This window comes from Vulpes vulpes, chromosome 14 (assembly GCF_048418805.1).
Source record: "Vulpes vulpes isolate BD-2025 chromosome 14, VulVul3, whole genome shotgun sequence".
Taxonomy (NCBI): Eukaryota; Metazoa; Chordata; class Mammalia; order Carnivora; family Canidae; genus Vulpes; species Vulpes vulpes.
Window position 1 is genome coordinate 97,159,254 of NC_132793.1, and position 19,767 is coordinate 97,179,020.

Below are 19,767 nucleotides of genomic sequence, written 5' to 3' on the forward strand. Positions count from 1 at the left end.
AATTTCTCCTTGATATCATGGAGTTAATATCTTGGTCCAGAATTAAACTGCCTTAAGTCTGTTTTTAGGAATATCTTAGACTTGTTCCTTACCTTCCTTCAGCTCTTTACTGAGCTATCACCACAGTGAGGCCGTACTTGTCCATCTTATAAAAATACACAGCGGCCTCCAACAGCTGTCTGGGAGGCTTAGTTAAACCAACTCTTAATCTCAGCTCAGATCTTGATCTTGGGGTTCAAGCCCCATTGGGTTCCACACTAGGTGTGGAGCCTCCTTAAAAAAAATACACAATGACCTCCCCTCTGTATTCTCTCTTGCCCTTCTCTGAAATTTTTTTTTTTTTTTTTTGCATTGCACTTACCAACTTCTGATACATTATATCTTCTATTTATTTTTTTCCTATCTGCCTCTACTAAAGTCAGCTTCTTGAGGGCATGGGTTTTCTTAGCATGTCTTGTTGGTACATATTTGCTAAGAAGGCTGTTCTAGGAACCCCTACCATTTGATGGAAGAGTGTTTCTACTTTATCTGAATTCTCCCTGGTTCTTGGAAGCCACTCTTATAAAAGTTGTGCACACGTGGGTGTGTGTGTGTGTGTGTGTATGCACACACACACACACACACACACCCTTTTGAAAAATGCAAAAGGAGTTAGCTCTGCTTCTTGAATTGAATTCTTGCTTGGGGGCGGGAGTCCATATGCTCTTGCCAGAGCTACCTATGATGATTTCCGTGTATCAGTTAGCTGCATTGATGGCCTCAGATTTCCTGTCTGCTGTGGGCAGTGTCAGAGTAGTCAGAATTCTTAATGGAAAGTCTGTGCTTGTTTTGTGCATCCCAGTCACCGGATAAATGTGCACAGCCTGTTTGCAGCAGCTGCTGCTGGGAGGGATGTCTGTGCACCCTTTCTGCTCACGTGTGGGATGAGCTCTGCTAGTCCTAGTCACTTTGGTTGACTCTGAGAAGAAAAAGAGCTTTGTGTCTTCTTCTTGCTTTTAATGTCATGTTTGATCCAGATTGGTGGCTCTGATTTTTCTTTGAGTTCTCTGCATGTTTCACTGTCAGTGTCTTGTAACATTTTAGTTTTTACTAAAACCAGATGATTGATTGACCTTCAAAAGGCAGCTACTTCTTGATGTTAGTCTGTAACCTTTTGTTATTGAGGGTGGAGGGAGAAACATTTGTAAACTGTGTCCTTTAAAAAGACTTAATTTAGATACCAAGATTATTTTTTTGTTTTTCCTCGCTTGTTTTCCAATTAGAAGCTAACAATGAATTGTGTGTTTAATTGTAAGTTGTAAAGACTTTTGAAAGTAATCTTTTTTGTGTGTGTGTGTGCCATTGAGAAAGTGTAGATATGTATGGTATGATTAACCCTTTTTAAGAAAGTAAGTACAACAGAAGTAGTAGCATCTTGGTGGGGGCAGTTAAGTGGAAAATTTGGTTTCTACTTTATTTGCCTTTGTATTGTTCAAATGCTTTACAAGTGAATATGTTACTTTTTAAAACATATATAGTAATTTTTAATAAAAGCATTTTGAAGACTGAAAAAAATGACCTCTCTCCTGAAAATAAAGCCATCTGTGTGCTGATTAACACTAGACGCAGACAAACAATAAGATAAAATATTACATTCAAAACACCTATGAGTTTTATGGTTGAGAATATAATTTACTATGAAATACAGCCTGAGTGGAAATACATCTCTAAAGACAAAAGGTATTGCCTTTGTAATAAAGAAAAATAATTCCATTCTTTGCTATGTGTATGAAACAAATCCAACCCCAAATCCCATTTTAACTAAACAAGAAGTTTACTTTAGAGATGAAGCTGAGGTTTTTCTTTAAAAGACTTATGTAGGACTGGTAAGTAATCTAAAGAAGTCTGAGTATCATTAGAAGATAATTCTTGGGGGGGATACAGAGTACTGTCTTATTGTGTTCATTTTTATTAGTTAAATGTGATTTTTTAAAAAAAAAGATTTTATTCATGATAGAAAGAGAGAGAGAGAGGCAGAGGCACAGGCGGAGGGAGGAGCAGGCTCCATGCAGGGAGTCAGATGTGGGACTCGATCCTGGGACTCCAGGATCACGCCCTGGGCAGAAGGCAGGCACTTAAACCGGTGAGCCACCCAGGCTGCCCATTAAATGTGAATTTAAACCAAGCAAACAATGATTTCAGAATGGAAATAAGACAGGATGTTCAGTGGATGCTGCATCCCATTTCTCTGAAAGGCTTTGGTGCAGGGTCTTTCATAAGATACAGTTGTCTTTCAGCATGTGTTACTTACTTTGAGAACTTATAACAAAGGTTCTTGTTAGGAAAACTACATTCATTGACCTAAAATTTGACTCAGCTCTTGTATTTTTCTCATTCATCAAGGGAAGGTACTTATATATCATATATATATTAGATTTGTCATTTAAAAAAAGAAAAAGAAACCATTTGCTGTGATCAGAATTCCTTTTGGGCTTATTAGAAATCAGTGATCACAGCCCAGCCAGTAAATAGCCCGACAGGTAGATCATGATGTGTCTCTCACTTATTGTGAACCAGGACCTGTCTCTAGTAGCTGATGTCCAGAGTTGCCAGATTGAATTACACATTTGGAAAGAATTTGTAGACTTTAAACCATCCTAATCACAGAATACCAGACCTTCCCTCCATGGAGAAGGAATCTGTTACTTTCTACTGGACACTTTGTTACAGTCTCCCCATTCTAAAACACTCCTGCTATCAGGTGATCCCTAGACAGGTGTGATTTTAATTTTAAAAATCTTAAATTATTGGCCCAATGCTAATCAGTACATGTAGTTGCTATCCTGGAAAAACAAACTGAGGACCAATTGAAGGGAAAAAATACCCATTGTCTACTGTCCCAGCTGGAGTGCTTATGTGGACGTTGTATACTTGGAACTAAGGGTATAGCACTGGACTCTTAGCCACATGAGTTATAGTGAAGGCAATGTCCCTGCCACAGGAGTGAAAATTGGCTCTTGGTTTGGTGCGGGGGGTGGGGGGGTGGGGGGGCAAAAAGTCTTAATTTATATAAGCACAGGTACACATGTGCAAATAAATATATATTTATAGCATTAAAGTTTCATTAGATGGGGTGGTAGTGAATAAAGAAAAATGTCTACAGAGGCTCCTTGGGCGGGGGGGATGACAGTAAAACACTGAGAAACACTACCTTATAGTAATAGGCTGAAATCTGGTGGGTCATGTTTTTAGTATTAATTAGCCCCTTTTCCTCAGAAAATGTACATGATGAAATTACTGTGCCTATTGTTTTTCCCCCACTCTGCTTAAATATTCTTACATTACAGAGACGTTTTACACATACCAGATTTGTGCATCTACTGTTTGACCACCAAAAATTAGCATTAGGTGCTTTTTTGCATATAATCCTCAAGACTGAACATTTCCTTTAACCCCATAGAGCCACTTCTTAAATTCTTTCATGCCAAACTGGAGTAATAAAATATATTATTTTTGTATTTTCTACCACTCCTTACCACAGCCTTTCTCTTAGAACATGATCTGAGTGGGGGCATTTGGGTGGCATAGTTGATTGAGCATCCGACTCTTGGTTTCAGTTCAGGTAGTGATCTCAGGATCATGGGATGGAGCCCTGTGTGGGGCTCTGTGTTCAGTGGAGAATCCCAGCTTGAGATTCTCTCTCTTCTCTCTCTTTCTCTCTCCCCCACCATGCACATACATGTGTGCACTATCTCTCAAATGAATAAATTAAAAAAAAAAAAAAAGATCATCCTCTGAGTGGGACTGGATTGGGCTAGTCCAGCAAGCACTTTCAGGGTTCCTTTTTGGATAGTTGGTCAAACAAAGTCCCATTGTTTCATCCTCAAAAGAGAAGGCCCGGATGGGATGTGTGCCACTTTTAGCTTAATAGGAAATGAAGTAATTCTTGGGTCATGCTTCAACAGAGTTGTTTATCTGTAGCAGTATTTCGTTTCCATGGGTACGGGTGCTTTATACAGTGATAAGGAGCGTACAGAAAAGCTCTCCAACTTAATGAGCACAAATACCTCCTGACTTGTCTACTTAAAAAAGGTTGGAATTAGATGCTTTTAAGAGGAGCATTAGCAGTTAATTAACATTGTTGCTTCTCAGCTAGGTGCTTTTTGTTGTGTTTTTATTTATTCTGCATTTCCATTCCCTTCTCTTTATCTTTTCAGTTCTGCAGTGCCAAAGGCAACTTTTAGCTCCGAGCTCAACTGGGTCTTGCCACAGAAGCTCTTTGTAGAGTATTGAGAATCTCTTTTCCTTGAGTGACCTAAACAGGATCATTTTAAGTTTATTATTTTTTAAATTTTATTTTTAGAGAGGGAGGGGGGTGGGGAAAGAATCTTAAACAGGCTCTTTGCCCAGCGTGGAGCCCGATGTGGGGCTCAAGATCATGGTCCGTGAGATCATGACCTGAGCCAAAATTGAGTCAAATGTTCAACTGACTGACTACCCAGGCACCCCTTAAACAGAAATATTTTAATAGCTTTAAAAAAAAAAAGATAATACTAGCTACCGGTTTTTGATGCCTGTCTTAGGGTAGGTGGTGTTGGGCTTCCGGGCAGGGTGACTGGTTCAGGGTGACCTAGCCTGTCTGCTGTGGAGGGTGGAGAGCACACCTGCTATTTCCTGACTCCTCAGTGAGTTGCCCTCATCCTTTAGGCCCCGCACTTAGCCAGGAGTGGGTCTCCCCCACCCCCTAATTTACTTTATGCTTCTGTTGTAAAAGAACTTGACCTGATCATGGGTTGATTCAGGCCGTTTCAGAAATGGAATTGACACTTCAGCCATATTTACTGGTTTGTCTCTCTTCTTCCCCTGTCTCAATTTTCTGGGGCCGCTGCCTTCAGAAGAAGCTCAGTAAAGTTTTCTGAACTTCCCTTTTTAAAAAGACTCATGATTCTTATTTTCCTTCATTACCAGGAGATAGAGTGGAAGGAGAAGCGTCATGGCACTAGCTGAAAACCCTGCTACTCTTCTTTCCATTGCAGCTTCTGTTTTTACATTAGAAGAGGTTGAATTGGGGTGATGATATCACACACGTTGTGGTTTCCGTGTATTTTGAGTATATGTGTGGGCATCGTTAATACCTTGCATTTTGTGTATACAAAGGCAGTTTTAAGGCTAATGGCCCCTGGAGAGCTCATCTAGAACTGTCTCTAGACCTAATTTTTGGCAATAAGGTGTTTTTTGTGTGTGTGTATGCAGTGGGTTTATTACTGGGTCCATATTATATAACTTTTTTCAAAAAAGAATTTATTCATGAGAGACACAGAGAGGCAGAGACGCAGGCAGAGGAAGAAGCAGGCTCCTCACAGGCAGCCCAGTGTGGGACCCGATCCCTGAACTGGGATCATGCCCTGAGCTAAAGGCTCAACTGCTGAGCTACCCAGGCATCCCATAACTTTTGTTTTTTAACATATTGGTTTTTGTCCTCCCTAACTGCTTTATCTGAAAGGTTATAGGGATTAAAAAATAGTCTTGAGCATAATAGAAAGCACTAGTGTGAGAGAGTAGCACTGGCAGCCCCATACACTGATTTCCAGACAGCAGGCTGAGGCACTCTGTTTTTGAGCGGTAGTAGCTCTTTCAGTGTACTCGGAGTTCTTAAAGCTCGTCCAGGACACACTCACTCCTTCAGTCATCTTTTATTCCTCGGTGTTTCTTTTGAAAAAGAAGGCTGTAATCATACCTAACAAATTCCCAACTTGTGGCACATTTTACTTAGGATGATTCATAGTCTCTCCTTCAGATTGTGAATTTATATCTGAAGCGAAAAATGTCACACACACAATCGGATAGCTGCTCCTGGGTTTCTGTTTCATGGCCTTTTCTGACATTCTGCCTCGTCTGATAGTTTTATTTTACACAAAAATGTATACACAGAGCGGACAGTTCACCCTCCACCTACCACCTTGCACCATCCACCTTCTAACACCTTCTAATTCTGCCAATTCTTGCTAATTTTCTTCTGCTAAAGCAGCAAAAAGAGATAGGCATGCTTAGGCTGCTAATAAACACACGTAGCTTGCACAAGTACACACACACACACACACACACACTCCTGAACCATGTTCTGTTTCTCTCCCCTTCGTCTTCACTCTATCCTAGCTGGATAGATTTCCACGCAGACACTTACTCCTACACTTTGCAGGTTTAAGTAAGGTGGTGGGTGCTTCACTGTGGCATTTTGCACTCATGCACCCCTCTGTGAGTGTGAGTGTGTGTGAGTGATGAAGCTGAAGATCTGAAATATGGTGTGAACTTGTCTATACAGAAAATTTTTATAGGGTGGTGGATGGTATTTACTATTAGTGGCTTTGTGACTCCCTTTGTGGCTCAAGCTTTTGGATTTCTTACCTTTGCACAGGCTTAAGGCTTGTAATGCTATGCTGTAATTATTGGTTAGATTCACGAATGAGAACCACACTGTTCTTTAAAATTATTCTTGTGACTAAAATACATTACCGTCACTCTCTGTCTTATTTCACTGGAAATGAATCGAGGCTAGGTGTTGATATTGTCTTGGGTGAGGGTATTAAAGAATTTGAGAAGATTCTTCCTAATTCTGGCTCTTCACTTAAGGGACCAGAAGACTGTTGAGATTTAACAGGGTTAGAGGTGTTGTCCCTTACCTCGGGCCACATAGCTAAGAAGTAAAATAGGTTTGAACCCACTGCTGTCACTAATCATCCAGATGTAACGAAGTTAATATCCTCCTGAAACTGTAGTTTTCCATCCCTTGAACTTACCTTCTACTTCCATTTTTTGTTTTTTAAACTATTCTCCTTTCTTGGAATGTCTTGCTAATTTTCTCTCCTGGTCCAGCTTCTGCCTGCTAACACCCACAGGCTTTGACCTCTGGAGAAATGCTGGGGCCTGTCAGGGCCGCTCCCTCATGCTATAAATGAAGAAGTTGAGGCTCAGAGGAGACCTGGGGTTGAACGGTGTAAGAGTCTAACTAACAGCCAGGGTTTGAATACCATGTTTTTATTCATTCCCTGGTGATTCTTCCATTAACCTATTAATTCTTCTTCAGGTCTCTTGTACCCATAAATCTTGGGAGAAAGAGCAGATTCTAGAGCAAGGAAGTGAGCTCAAGTTCTAATTCTGCCACCTAGGAGCTGATCACTGTGGGCAAATTACTTCATATTTTTGTTGGTTAGGCTCTGCATCTGGTAAATGGATATAACAATAGGATCTACTGCATAGGAGGAGCACATGAACCACTATTTGGAATGGAGAACAGACCTAGCACATCGCAAGTATTATATACGTGTGTGTTAGGTAAGGAAGGATAGGCACCATGCATCTGAGTTCTGAGGGTTGCAGTGAAGAACCCCAGGGATTGCAGAGCTGGGAGTAGGGTGCCTGAGTGGCCACCTCCTCTGTGAAGTCTTCCTGCTCTTACTCACTTGTGAAATGTTGTCCTTCTCTCCCACCAGTTACACTATTTGAGTTTCTTCTAGAACACATCTCATTTTGACTACCTTTGCAGTTCTCTGTAACTTGTTTGATTTCCTCCCTGTAGACTATAAACCTCTGGAGGGCTGAAACAGAGGGCTGAGACTCTCATCCTTGTGATCACAGTGCTCTGGGCTTGGTGCATATCTAGCTATTGGATGTTACAGAACAATTTTTTTTAAGTGGTCTTTTTTTTCCTTAAAATTTTATTTTATTTATTTACTTGAGAGAGCATGCATGAACAAGTGGGGGGGGGGGGGGCAGAGGGAGAGGGAGAGGCAGGCTCCATGCTGAGCAGGGAGCCCAATGTGGGGCTCCATCCCACGACCCTGGGATCATGACCTGAGCTAAAGGCAGACGTTTAACAGACTGAGCCACCCAGGTGACCCATTTCAGGACAGTTTTAAAGGAAACACTTTCTGTCAGAAAAATCTCTAAACCTACTACCTGAATCAGTTGATTTGTTTCTATTGACATTATTGTTTTATATAATAAGGCTGGCTGCCCTGCAAGAAAGATTGATTTTCCCCCTAATTTCATTTCATATGTTAAATATATAAATTCAACATACATACTGAATTGAAATACGTATGTGGGTGCACACATGCACCAGACAGAGGAGGCTCCCATTCCCTACAGCCTTTATAGAAAGAATTCAACTTGGAAGGCGGGAGGTAAACCTGATGGAGTTACATGTTTATATGGAGGCTGATCTCAGTGGTTAATGAACCTGTTACTCTTGCTCGGTAGTCACACTGGCCTGTCAGTTGTGTATTAGGCTCCTTGCAGGCAGGGACAGAGCCTTTGCATCATGACGTAATAGGCCATGGTCCTTTGGCCTCAGACTTGAATTTGAATAATGGATTCTGCTTTGTTATATCTGTGTAGCCCTGGACATATTATTTCCTGAAATCTCAGTTTTGTCATCTGTAACACGAGGGTAGTATATACCTCATAAAATTTGTTATAAAGAGAAAGCGACGTGTCCAGTGCTTGGTATATAGAAGGTGCTGGGTCAGTAAACACTTGTAACCACCCTAAAGTTATGCAACAGTGAGAGGGTTCTTCTGTCACGAGGGTAATGGGGTTAAAGAGGCCTCTGGAGAATCATTGTGGAAAATCAATTTACTTATTACTTTCATTGTTCGCATGGGAAAAACAATTACTGTTTTCTCTTTCAAAGGCAGCAGGAAGCTTACTTTGTTCTGTACATGTGTGAAGCCTCTCCTGGCTTGTGGCTGTAGTACGGAAAGTGAGATCTATGGAAGCATAGAGGACTTGGCCTCACTCTCATTATGGACAAGCAGTCTCTGCGTACAGGAGGGAGGAGGGTGCAGGGGCCTGCCGTTAATCAGGCAGTGCACAAGATGGCATCACTCACACAGCAGAAACACCCGACTCCATTTTACTTTGTTTTTCTCATCATAAAGACATTTTTTGGAAGAATGATATTAGGAGTGTACTTCTAGTCGGTTGATATTAGTGTTGGGAAGTTGAGGGAAAACTGTGTTTCAATGACTAGATTCTCCATGTCATACATACTTAGTTCTGTGAGGCTAGAAATTGAGCAGAGTCTGGTCTCCAGGAAGACCTTAGCCATGGAAACAGTGTCAATTTTACTGGTTTGAGCCCTCTGGGGTGGAGTATATGTTGCAGCTCGTGAGGTCTGCCCATCTGTACAGTGGGCACTTATCTCAGCATGCTCGCTCCCCCTGTCCTCCCCCCCGCCCCCCCACTGGACTTCTGCCCACAGCATTGTGTCATCCCTGTGTGAATCAGGCAATTTCGTTGATGTCATTCCATTACAGGAAAGAACGTGTATCTGACAGCGGAAGTTGTTTTGTAGGCCTTGAATTGCTAATAATGATGAAATAAAATCAAGTAGTTTTGTACTTTTCAAAATGTTTAATTGTTTGATCTGTTGAATTGTGGTGATAATAGAGCCAAGTGCTGCAGAATCTGTAATTCCTTTTATATTAACCAGTCTGTGTGGCTTTCTCCCTCTTGGGTTTCCAGATGTAGTTCACTTCAGTTGGTATCAGACTTGGTAGACCTTATAAGGTCCTTGGGCTTTCGTTCTCTGTTTGAGTTGAACGGCTGTAATTCAGTACATCCTGAGATCTTCAGAGACTGTTCAGTGCCAAACATTAGCTATAGGAAATACATTTGGGGTACAAAGTAGTTTGCTGGCAGTAAGGGAACTAGTTCGTACTTGCAAATAATAGTTTACAAAAAGAGCTGGAAATGAAGTTTAAAAAAGTTTGGATTGCTGTCAGAGCAGAGGGAGGAGGGGTTTCTTTTAGGAAGGAGAACTTGTGTACTGTGTAAGAAGAACAGAGAGGACCCATTAGTGTCTTCCTTCCAGCAGGAGGACTCTAATACTCTCTTCCTTCCAGCAGGAGGCCTCTGACATGGTCCTCCTCCCAGTGGGAGGGCTCTGATACAGTGTCGTGTCCCCCCCACCCCCACCCCCACCCCCAGGGCTCTGACAGGTCCCCATCTCAGCAAGAGGGCTCTGACATGGTCCTCCTCCTAGTGGGAGGGCTCTAATACTGTTTTCTTTTTTCCGTGTGTTTTGTTTAGGTCATGACTGCTGTGAGACGGTGAAGGTGCTGCTCTGTGCTTCCAAGGAGGGCCTTCCAGTATTTGTGGTGGCTGAAGAAGACTTCCAGTTCATCCAGGATGAGGCATATGATGCAGCCCAGTTCCTAGCGACCAGTGCTGGGAATCAGCAGGCTCTGAACTTCACCCGATTTCTTGACCGGTCGGGACCCCCATCTGGGGATGTGAATTCCCTTGATGAGAAGGTTGCCCTGGCATTCAGGCACCTGAAGCTGCCGGCAGAGTGGAATGTGTTGGGGACAGATCAGACTTTGCATGGTAAGCACTTCAGTGAGCCACAGAGAGAACAAGTTTGGAGTACTTAAGTTTTTCAGTGGGGCCGCTTCTGTACAATCATTGTCTTCAGGCCTTTCACAGTGGCTGGATAAATCTCGCAGCTACTGGAGCAGAGCAGCCTGATGGCATCCATTCTCGGTTCTTCAGCTGAGCTGTTAAGCCTGTTTTTTGCCGTGAAATGTCCTAAACAGGAGCTTACTGTGGCTGTTATCAGTTCCTGCTTATAGCAGAGAGTGGTGCACACATCACCTTGCTGCAGGTCAGGGGTTCTTGCTGCTTCTCCCAGGCACAGAAAGCAACCCTTCCTTCGTGAGGACATTAGCAGAGTAATTTTTTGTCATTCTTTTGGTATTTTATTATCAAAGACATGGTTTTCATTATGGTATCCTGAAGTTTTCTAGAGACTCCATGGAATTAGAGGAAAAAACAGATGGGGCATTGAGGCCGGGGGGAGGGGGAGTACCAGAGCTCCCTGGGCTCTGAGAAACCCCACACTTCTTTAACCAAAGCAGTGCCACTCTTAAACTTATTTTATCTGCTAGCTCTCCATATAAGAGTTAATTGAAGGAAAGGCTCCACTTTTAGAAAAAGCACTGGTGTAGTAACTGTGTGTGTTCCTCTACTCAGACAGGGGTTTTCCTACATAATCCTTCCTGTAGCAGATGAGTATCTACTAGACTTCATGATTTTATATATATATTTAAATGAAACAGTGTATGCTTGGGGTCCAATAAATAATGTCCTCTTTCCCTGCTGAGTTTAAATCAAATGGAAAGGTTTAGCAGTTAAGCAGATGGAGGTCAAAATGTTTGCTACAGATGACAGCTTGTTGGGCTACTGATGCTGCATCTGCTTAGAGGGTTTGCTCCTCTTCTTGCTTTATCCTAGAAAGAGCTGGACAGTCAGAGAAATGCCCTTCAGTGGCTATCCCACTCTGGTTATGGTATCCTGTAGGGAGAGCAGACCCATGGTCACCTTCTCTGCCTGTGAGCAGATCCTGAGGAGGAACGCCTAGAGGGGACTGGGTCAGGGGCATGCTCAATGCTTGCTCTCCAGACTTCATCCGTGGAAGAATGCTAAAGAGGTATTTGCCAGCTTTACTTCTCTTAAATCCTATGATTGACTGCAGGAAAGGTGTCCCTGCTAGCTGCAGCAAACTACTGGTGCAGTTCTGCTCAGAAAAATAAAAAAGACAATGTGGACTCTCAAATCCAATCAAGGAAAAAACTTTTATCCTTTTTTTTTTTTTTTCCTAATGACTGTAGCATCCAAGGAACCTCTGCACTGCTAAAATCTAAAGGTCAGAATATTTGCCATCATATAGGTCATGAGCACCTTTTCAGAAATCTTCATGTTGGGGCTTTATACCTCTAGCCCCTACTCTTCTGTATTGGTATGGGAATGATAATTCTGGCTGCCATTTACAAATAGCATCAAGATGGGATTGCATTAGTTTTTTTATGGGGTTTATGTTGTTTTTATTGTTTTTGTCTTATTTAAAGAAGGCAGAGGAGTTGGATTGTTTGTTCATATTACCATGATTAAAAAGAACTGTTAGAAGAAGCACAGGTCTGAAACCTTGGGCATGTCACTTCCCCTCCCTGGTCCTTAGCTTCCTTGTCTTTCATGGGGGAACTGGCCAGCTTTGAAATTTTTGTGGACTTGCCATGTGCTTCTTCAGTTTCTTTTGCACAGAATTGCTCAAGCAGTACTAGCAAAGGCTAAATCAAAGGTTTGAACATTTAGGGAAGTGCATTAAAACCACAGTAAGGTACCATTACCCACCTATTAGGATAAAATCAAGAATACCAGGGTCCGGCAAGGCCACAGAACAACATCCCATATATTGCTAGGGGAATTGCAGAATGATACAGCCATCCTGGAAGACAGTTGGGCAGTTTTTATTCTATGACCCAGCAATTCCACATTTGGCTCTTTAGCTTAGAGAAAGGAAAACTTCTCTTTACTCAAAAAATCTTTGCACAGATATCTATAGCAGCATTGCAAATAATGCAGATCTCCCTCATTGGGTGAATATATAAACCAGTAGTGATATATCCATACAATGTAACACTATTCAGCAATTAAAAAAAAAAAACGGGAGTTGTAATAAAATTTAAAAATAATGAAAGGGACAAATTATTAGGGGTCCAAATGCAACAACCTAGATGCATTTTGCTAAGTAAAAGGAGTCCATTTCCAGAGGTTACTTAGTATATGGTTCTAGATAGTCTGAAAAGAGCAAGATTATAGGAAAAGAAAAAAGATGAGTAGTTGCCAGGGCCTAGGAGTCTGACTGCAAAGGGCTGCCTTGAGGGAATATTTTGGATATTGGAGTGCTTTTTATGTCTTGGTGGTGGTGGTTATAAGAATCTACACGTGCGTTCTGACTCACAGGACGCTTCCCCCCTCCCCCACGTGAATTTTATTGTACATAAATTACAAATAATTAAAAGAGTGAAAGAAATTGAACAAGTTAGGTATGTATACTTTGCAAGGTGAAATGCATGCAAGGAACTCTATAGACCTACCTTGAACTCAACAGCTGGGATCAGGAATCTGATTTCAGTGCCAGATTGGCATTCTGCAACATAAGTTCCTCCATTAATTGTGGATTAGAATCTACATGCACTGGGTACTTTAAGGGCAGCATAGCATCAGTTAAGAGGTGCTTGCTTGCTATTAAGGGACTAGTGTAAAGGAACATTTTGCTCACCTCAGTGAGTTGCAAAGGTACCTAAAGGAAGAAGGTACGGAGCAGGCTTGTTGCTTAGGATAATGAGACAGGTAAACAGGGCACCCTGTTATATAACAGGACTGCTTGCTATTGAAAGCTGGGATATTTACAGGTGTCCCAGGCTGATATTTGCACAACAGGATCATGTAAGATGTGTGGTTAATCCTCCTGCTCTTTGTTTAGATGCAGTGCTTTTTAACTTTTTTCAGATCAGTGACTCCTTTGAAAATAGCTTAAGATTTCTCCTCAGGAACAAGTGCATATATGCGCCTATTTGAAACAAATTATATATTATTTCCATAGCCTTGGTCTCCCTGCACAGCAGGCATGAATATAACTTTGAGAATTCTTGGTGTAGATTTGATACTGTAATATGGGAGGGGCATAGGCAGTGGGCTCCACTTGTTTACAGCCTAGCTTCATTGCAAGAGTTTGCACAAAGTACATCTCTGTTTCCCAGATTCTTTATCTATAAAAGGGAGGAAGACTTATTGGGAGAGTGTTTGCGTACTGGTGTGTAAGCTGTTTTGTTTTGAATATACCTTGGCCACTCTTCAGTAACCTACTGGAGACAGAACATCGATGAGCTCTAGGAGGGACACTGACATGTCCTATAGAAGGCTACTAGAAAGAATAGTTCTTTGAAGCAGAACGAAACCGTTTTGTTTTTGCTTTTACTTATTTATAAAGTTGCTCTTCACTTTAAGCCACGAGCAAGAGGGCGTTTGTTCATCTAGTCCTTCCAGCCCTAGTTACATGAAGCAGCTTCTACACTGTACTTGTGGCCTTAGTTCTGCTTTAAATGCAAGTGGTAAGGATGCATCTGGGCAGAGGGTGAATGGTGGGGCAAACATCTTCCTTGTGAGTGGCCAAGTCTCACTTCCTTGTCTTGACTCCCCAGAGCCTCAGTGATGCGTGAAAGTGGTGAGCTGAGATGGTTTCCTCGCAAGGAACTCTCTAGGGTGGCAAGGGCGGGTCCACTAGCTCTGAAGAAAAGGGTGGAGGAGAGACATCCTAGGGGAGATCTTCCTTCTGACTTATGGTATTGTAGGACTGAATGAAAAGATCTGATCGTCTTTTGGGGTGGGAATCCTCCCCACAGGGAGAAATTTGGGTGGAGCAGGATCAGACAGGTTTAAGAAAGACTGCACCAAAAACAGGGTGTTCTCAGTTCTGTATATTGGGTATTGGTTACTAGAACCTCAGCCTTAACTGCTGTTTTAGTTCCTGCACCCCTCCTGTGGAACTATTTCCTTAGCTACACTCACTAACATTTGCATCTTTTTTCAGCTATCATAGCTGAAAGGAAATAAAATAGTAAAATATAAAAAGACCACTAGGGATTTTTTTTCTTGGCATAGGATTAATCTCTGTTGACTCCAGGACAAGCAGAAGCAGTTCCTTGTCATGGCAGGACTTTAGCTTCAGAAGGTTTTGTTGCCTCTCAGACTTTGATTCTATAACAAGGCTACAGTTACCATTTTTCTACAAGCCCCTTGCTCACACTGGTCCACAGTTTTCTTTCCCTGCATCATGTGGGACTGTAGCTTTATCTAAGACCCATTTTGCCACAGTAGAAAGAATGGTGATTTAGGAGTCTCATATATATAGATTCAAAGAGTTAACTATGAGCGAGGGCATTTAGGTGGATTGATGGGGAAGGAAAAAGTCTTTGATTGCTATATTGTTCACAGAATTTAGGACATTTTACTTTGTCACAAATCTGACACTTTGGAAAAGTTGCAGCCATCTAGCATACTCATTGTGGTTGAATGCCTGCTAGGCAAGGTACATCAGCTTTCTCTGCAGATCAGAGGGAATAGGTGTGGGAGGTGCTCCCAGCACATAAATAGATAACAAGCTGGACTTAAGACATTTTCTACTATCTTCTCTATGGGTGGAAACCAAGCCTCCATAGAGATTTTTCAATTGAGCATGGTTAAATGGGAAAGGCAGCCAACCAACACAGGGTCTATGAGATAAAGTATAGCCTCAAGGGAACAGAAAAGTATGATGAATATTAAGATAGAAGACTTTAAGGGACTTTCTTTAAGGAGCCAAGGAAAAATTTAGAAGAGAGTTTGCATTTGTCCTTTAAAAGCTCAAAGAGGGCAGACTTATTGTGAAGTTAGAGAAGGAAGCAACCAGAAGAAAAATAAGTTTAGGGAGTATTTAATATGCCAGAAGCCCCTCAGTCAGGTTTCAACCAGAGAGTCAGGGCCAGCAGGAGAAATCTGCATTAAGATTTATTGCAGGGCATGGTTTACATGGTTGTGGAGGCTGGTTAAGCAAGTCCAAGAATCATAGGGCAGGAATAGAGAAGATCACAAGCTCATGCCCACTGAAATGAGCCAAAGTTGTCATCATCAGTGAGTCAGGAAAGGATGAGATCTGGAGCAGGATGGAGTCCCATGAGCTCAGGCTCAGGCCATCCTCCAGGGAAACCTCAGTCCTAGTTTCAAAGCTTTCCAGCTGATTCAGTTAGACCTATCCAGATTATCCAGGATAGTCTTCCTTATTAAATCAACTGATTAGGGGCTCTAATTACATCTGCAAAAAAGCCATCACAGTGAGGGCAAAGATGGTAAGGGAGTTACTTGAAATGATGCAGGGACATCCAGAATCCCACGGCATAATTAAATTCAAATTGGGGACAAAGGACTCAGTTGACATCACAGGAAATGAAGTTAGAAATCTGAAGAACAAAGTTAAGCAACTTTCAAAATACAGAGGAGAAAGACAAAGGATCATGAGAGGAAAAAATACAGAATATAGAGACCACAGAACAGAAATTGGTCCTAAATTGTAGGTGTGCTAGAGTTTAAACTGAGACAAAAGGAATAAAAACAGTAACAAAAGATAAGTTGGGCAAAAATTTTTATTTATTGGAGAAAAACATTAAAAGGTGCTTTGTAAACCACATTAGTTCCCTTGCATGATTGCTTGGTTTTTAGAGAAAGGGAGTGGAGTTAATGGAGAAGCTATGGTTTCTAGATAGAAGAATTTTCAAATCTTGCTGATTGTTGTTGTGGGTAAGTTATTAACCTGTCTTTGTCTGCAAACTGAGGATAATGTGTGAGAAGCATTAATGCAAAATACGTAGCCCAGAGTGTGGCACCTCTAGGGTCTTGACCTGCGTTACACTTCTTTGTTGTCTGTTGATTGCAGAAAGGGAGTGACCTGCAAGTACATGTGGCACCTGCTGCTTAGAATGATTTCAGGAGGATACAGGTGCAGGAATCAGGGTGCCAGCTTCAAGCAGGTGGATGGCTTTGTTGTTGGAACTCGGAAATACTAAGCTGACTCAAATCAGGATTGGAAAGGGTGAGGGTGGAGAGAAAACTGCTTTGAGGAGGTGTCACCTAGTAAGGCTGGAATTGACCAGTCTCTAAAAAGTCACATAGTTCCTGGTCGATGACTTATTAGCTCTTTGGTTTTGATAAGGAGTGCTTGTGAACAACTGTAAGGCACAAGTCAGGTGGTGATATTTGATCTGTGAAGGATCTTTTTGCCCTTTTGTCTGGCCCTGCCACCTGCTCTGAGGTGTTGATTATTACAGTATGTACCTGCACATGCCATGGTTTCTTCTGGGGTGTTGATTTCTTTCCAGCCACGTGCCTCTGCTGAACACCCTATAAATTCTTGAATTAGTCAGTGTGCATAGTTCTGTAGGAAAAATGTAAAAATATGAAAGATAGCTTTTCCATCTAAGAAAATTTTACGTTAGCAATAGGGAGACTAAAGTGATACATACGTGACGTTGGAAAGCAGTGAGATTCGGTGTAAAATCACAGGTTCAAAGATGCACTTGTTCTTAATTAATTGCTGTTCATGTAAGAAGCATAGAGGACTTAGGTGTAAGGAGAAAGCCCTGGGGTCCAAGAAGTCTGGGAATGCCCAGTGAAGAAATTGAGGCTTGTGGAAGCCATGGAGAATGAGAGGAAGGCAGGTATAGCTCCTGGGCACCATTCCTATTCTGTTGTCTGAGTGGTGCCCTGGAAGTGAGCCATGGCTGGCCTCTGAGGCTGTGCACTGCAGCCCTGCCCTGGCTGTTGGTCTGTCATCACAGGAGAAGGCCTGAGGAAGAGAGAGGTGGTTAGTGAACAACCAAAGGAGAAAGCAGGGAAAGGGAGGGAACCTGGCACTTAGTGAGGATCTCGCACAGTCTTCATCCCTGAGATTCGCCACCCTGGTTGTTAGATGAAGGTGCCTCACCCAGAGATGAAGAAATGAAGCTCAGAGAGGTAGGAACGGATGAGGCCCAGTCATAGATGATAAATGGCCACATCCGAACCCAGATTTGTCTCATTCCAGAGCCCTTTCTCATTCCACCACTTTCAGCATGACTCGCTGTACCAACGGGAACCTTTCCTTTAAGTGAAATAAGCCCAAGAACATGTTTTTCTTTCTGAACTTACTAGTATATTATCTTAAAATTAGTCTTTCTTAATGTGCCTGGAGATGCATTTCTTTCTTTCATTAAACAAAACAAAAAAGCTGGCAGTGCCGACAATTTGATTTGCCCTTAATGTGGGGGGAATAAAAAGACCTGTGTGTACTTAACGAGCAGAACCTGTTCTTAGTGTTTAGCCAGCTCCTGCCTGGGTGTTATTTTTTCCTTAATTATACCTTTTACCATACACCCATCTAAGCCCCAGCAGCTATTCCCCTTGGGTCCCCACGTGGTGAGGCTGTATTTCTCTCTCTCACTCTCTCTCTCCTTTAAGGAAAAAAACACATGTGTGAATTCCCCTTTATAAATCTGCCTACATAAATGGATTGCACAAATGTAGTAAATCAGAATATAGAAATGGTTTGGTTCTCTCTGGAGGCTTTGCTTCTACTGTGTTCCAGCTTTGTACTCTCCTAATGGGAGAGCTGGTTGTACCCCACCACTGTCACACTGTGCTGTGGTTTAACTTCAGGATCTTACGTACTTGGCGGCAGTGGTGCTCATTTGTTTTTCTGTTTGTGTGCTTGTTTTTCTCACGTTCTTCTCACTGGGCTTTCTCTTCCATGTACAGATGGCAGCCCCCGGGAAACACTGATGCATTTCGCTGTGCGGCTGGGGCTGCTGAGGTTGACGTGGTTCCTGTTGCAGAAGCCAGGTGGCCGTGGGGCTCTCAGCATCCACAACCAGGAAGGAGCAACACCTGTGAGCTTGGCCTTGGAGCGGGGTTATCACAAGCTGCACCAGCTTCTAACCCAGTAAGTGCTCCTTCTCCCCAGTCCTTCCCCCTCATCACTAGCCCCACCCCCTGATTCATGGCAGCACCGCCCACTTGGCATCTTAGTGCCAGTTTGCCACAAATTAAAACCTCAGCTCTGTGCCTTGCCTTCTGCTGGAGGCTTGTAAGCTTGCTCCTGCTAACCACTTACTTCATTGTCTGAGAGACACAAACGTAAGTCCTGGTACCAGCTTCTCTCCCTGCCTCACTGCTCCTTGCCTCTTCCATTTTACTGAAAACTCAAAATAGGTATTGTCTGTGGGAGTAGCATTCTATTACCATGTATGTAGCTTATCCTGGTTTGGTACAAGAAAAAAGTTTTTCTCTGCCATACATTTTCCTATTACGTCTTCAAGACTTGAGTTAATTAGAAACAAATATTTTAATGTAATCATTATGTGCAGAAAATATGCCGAACCACTCAGGTTTGGTCTGAATGTAATTTCTATGAATAAAATCAAGAGCTGCGGTCTCTTCATATGAGTAGCAGCAGAAAGCAACCGAGTTGCCCTGGAAACAGGGCAGTAGGAAATCCTGAGTGTCTGTGTGTTCAGTTGTTAGCATTCTGACTCTTTAGATAGAGTCCTTTGAAGAAAAGTTGTTAGTCAAAACATCTGAAGAGTCCTTTTTTTCTTGTATAGAGAAAGAAATGCATTACAACGCCGACACTTTTCACTGGAATATTTATAAAAGGCGGAAACTTCAGTTTCTCTAGTTTAATACGTAGTTTTTACTGTTTTATGTTCACCACATCTTATTGGCCATATAATCTGAACAAGAATAAACCCCCTGGGATTCATGTTCTTTAGTAATCGAGGGACACTTGTAAGTTAAGTGGATATTCCCAAAGTCTCCAATCTTTTGCTCATGTTCGACTTAATTTAGTTGCTTTATATATATATATATATATATATATATATATATATATATTTATTTATTTATTTATCATTTGTAGGTGTGTGTGGGGAAAGAATGGGGGGGGGTCTGTAAGGGCCAAGAAGAGATTTCAGAATGTAATGCTATATGCTGTTACATAAACAGGTCCTTTGTTGTTTCCAAGTCACCTACTCAGTTTATAACTTCTCTAGTCAAGCCAGACAGAAGGTTCTTTTCAGACACTTTCTTAATGGGTGCTACAGATACCATGACAGTAGGAGGGGTTCTCTTCATCTCAAATGAGCTCTGGACACTTGAGCTCTCCTATGACAGTATTCCAGGGAGTGATCTATTCCATTCCTTCTACTTCCCATCTGGCCAGTGATTAGATTCCTTCTGCTGTTTGCCTCAGGGCATTAGGACAAGAAGCCTTGTTCCAGAAGTTGAAACAATTAACTCTATAAGTAACCCTGGGGAGTTCCTCTAAAAGTGATCTTATAGCTTAGAGTTTTTGCTGGGAAGCAATGTTGGTTAAGGATT

The 19,767-nt window shown here is 42.0% G+C and overlaps 1 protein-coding gene across 10 annotated transcripts in view; it reads left to right on the plus strand.

Annotated features, from left to right (window-relative positions):
• The window catches only part of AKAP13 (A-kinase anchoring protein 13), a 323,293-nt gene that overhangs the window by 127,673 nt on the left and 175,853 nt on the right, over nt 1–19,767 (plus strand). For 4 of the 10 annotated variants that reach the window (XM_072737237.1, XM_072737235.1, XM_072737236.1 and 1 more), the window contains exons 4-5: nt 10,072–10,368; nt 18,148–18,331. In XM_072737237.1, coding sequence (XP_072593338.1) covers nt 10,072–10,368; nt 18,148–18,331 — 481 coding nt within the window. Of the gene's footprint in view, nt 1–10,071; nt 10,369–18,147; nt 18,332–18,415; nt 18,526–19,767 lie in introns of those variants that run through there. The other 6 variants (XM_072737239.1, XM_072737240.1, XM_072737243.1 and 3 more) reach the window with 2 other exon arrangements.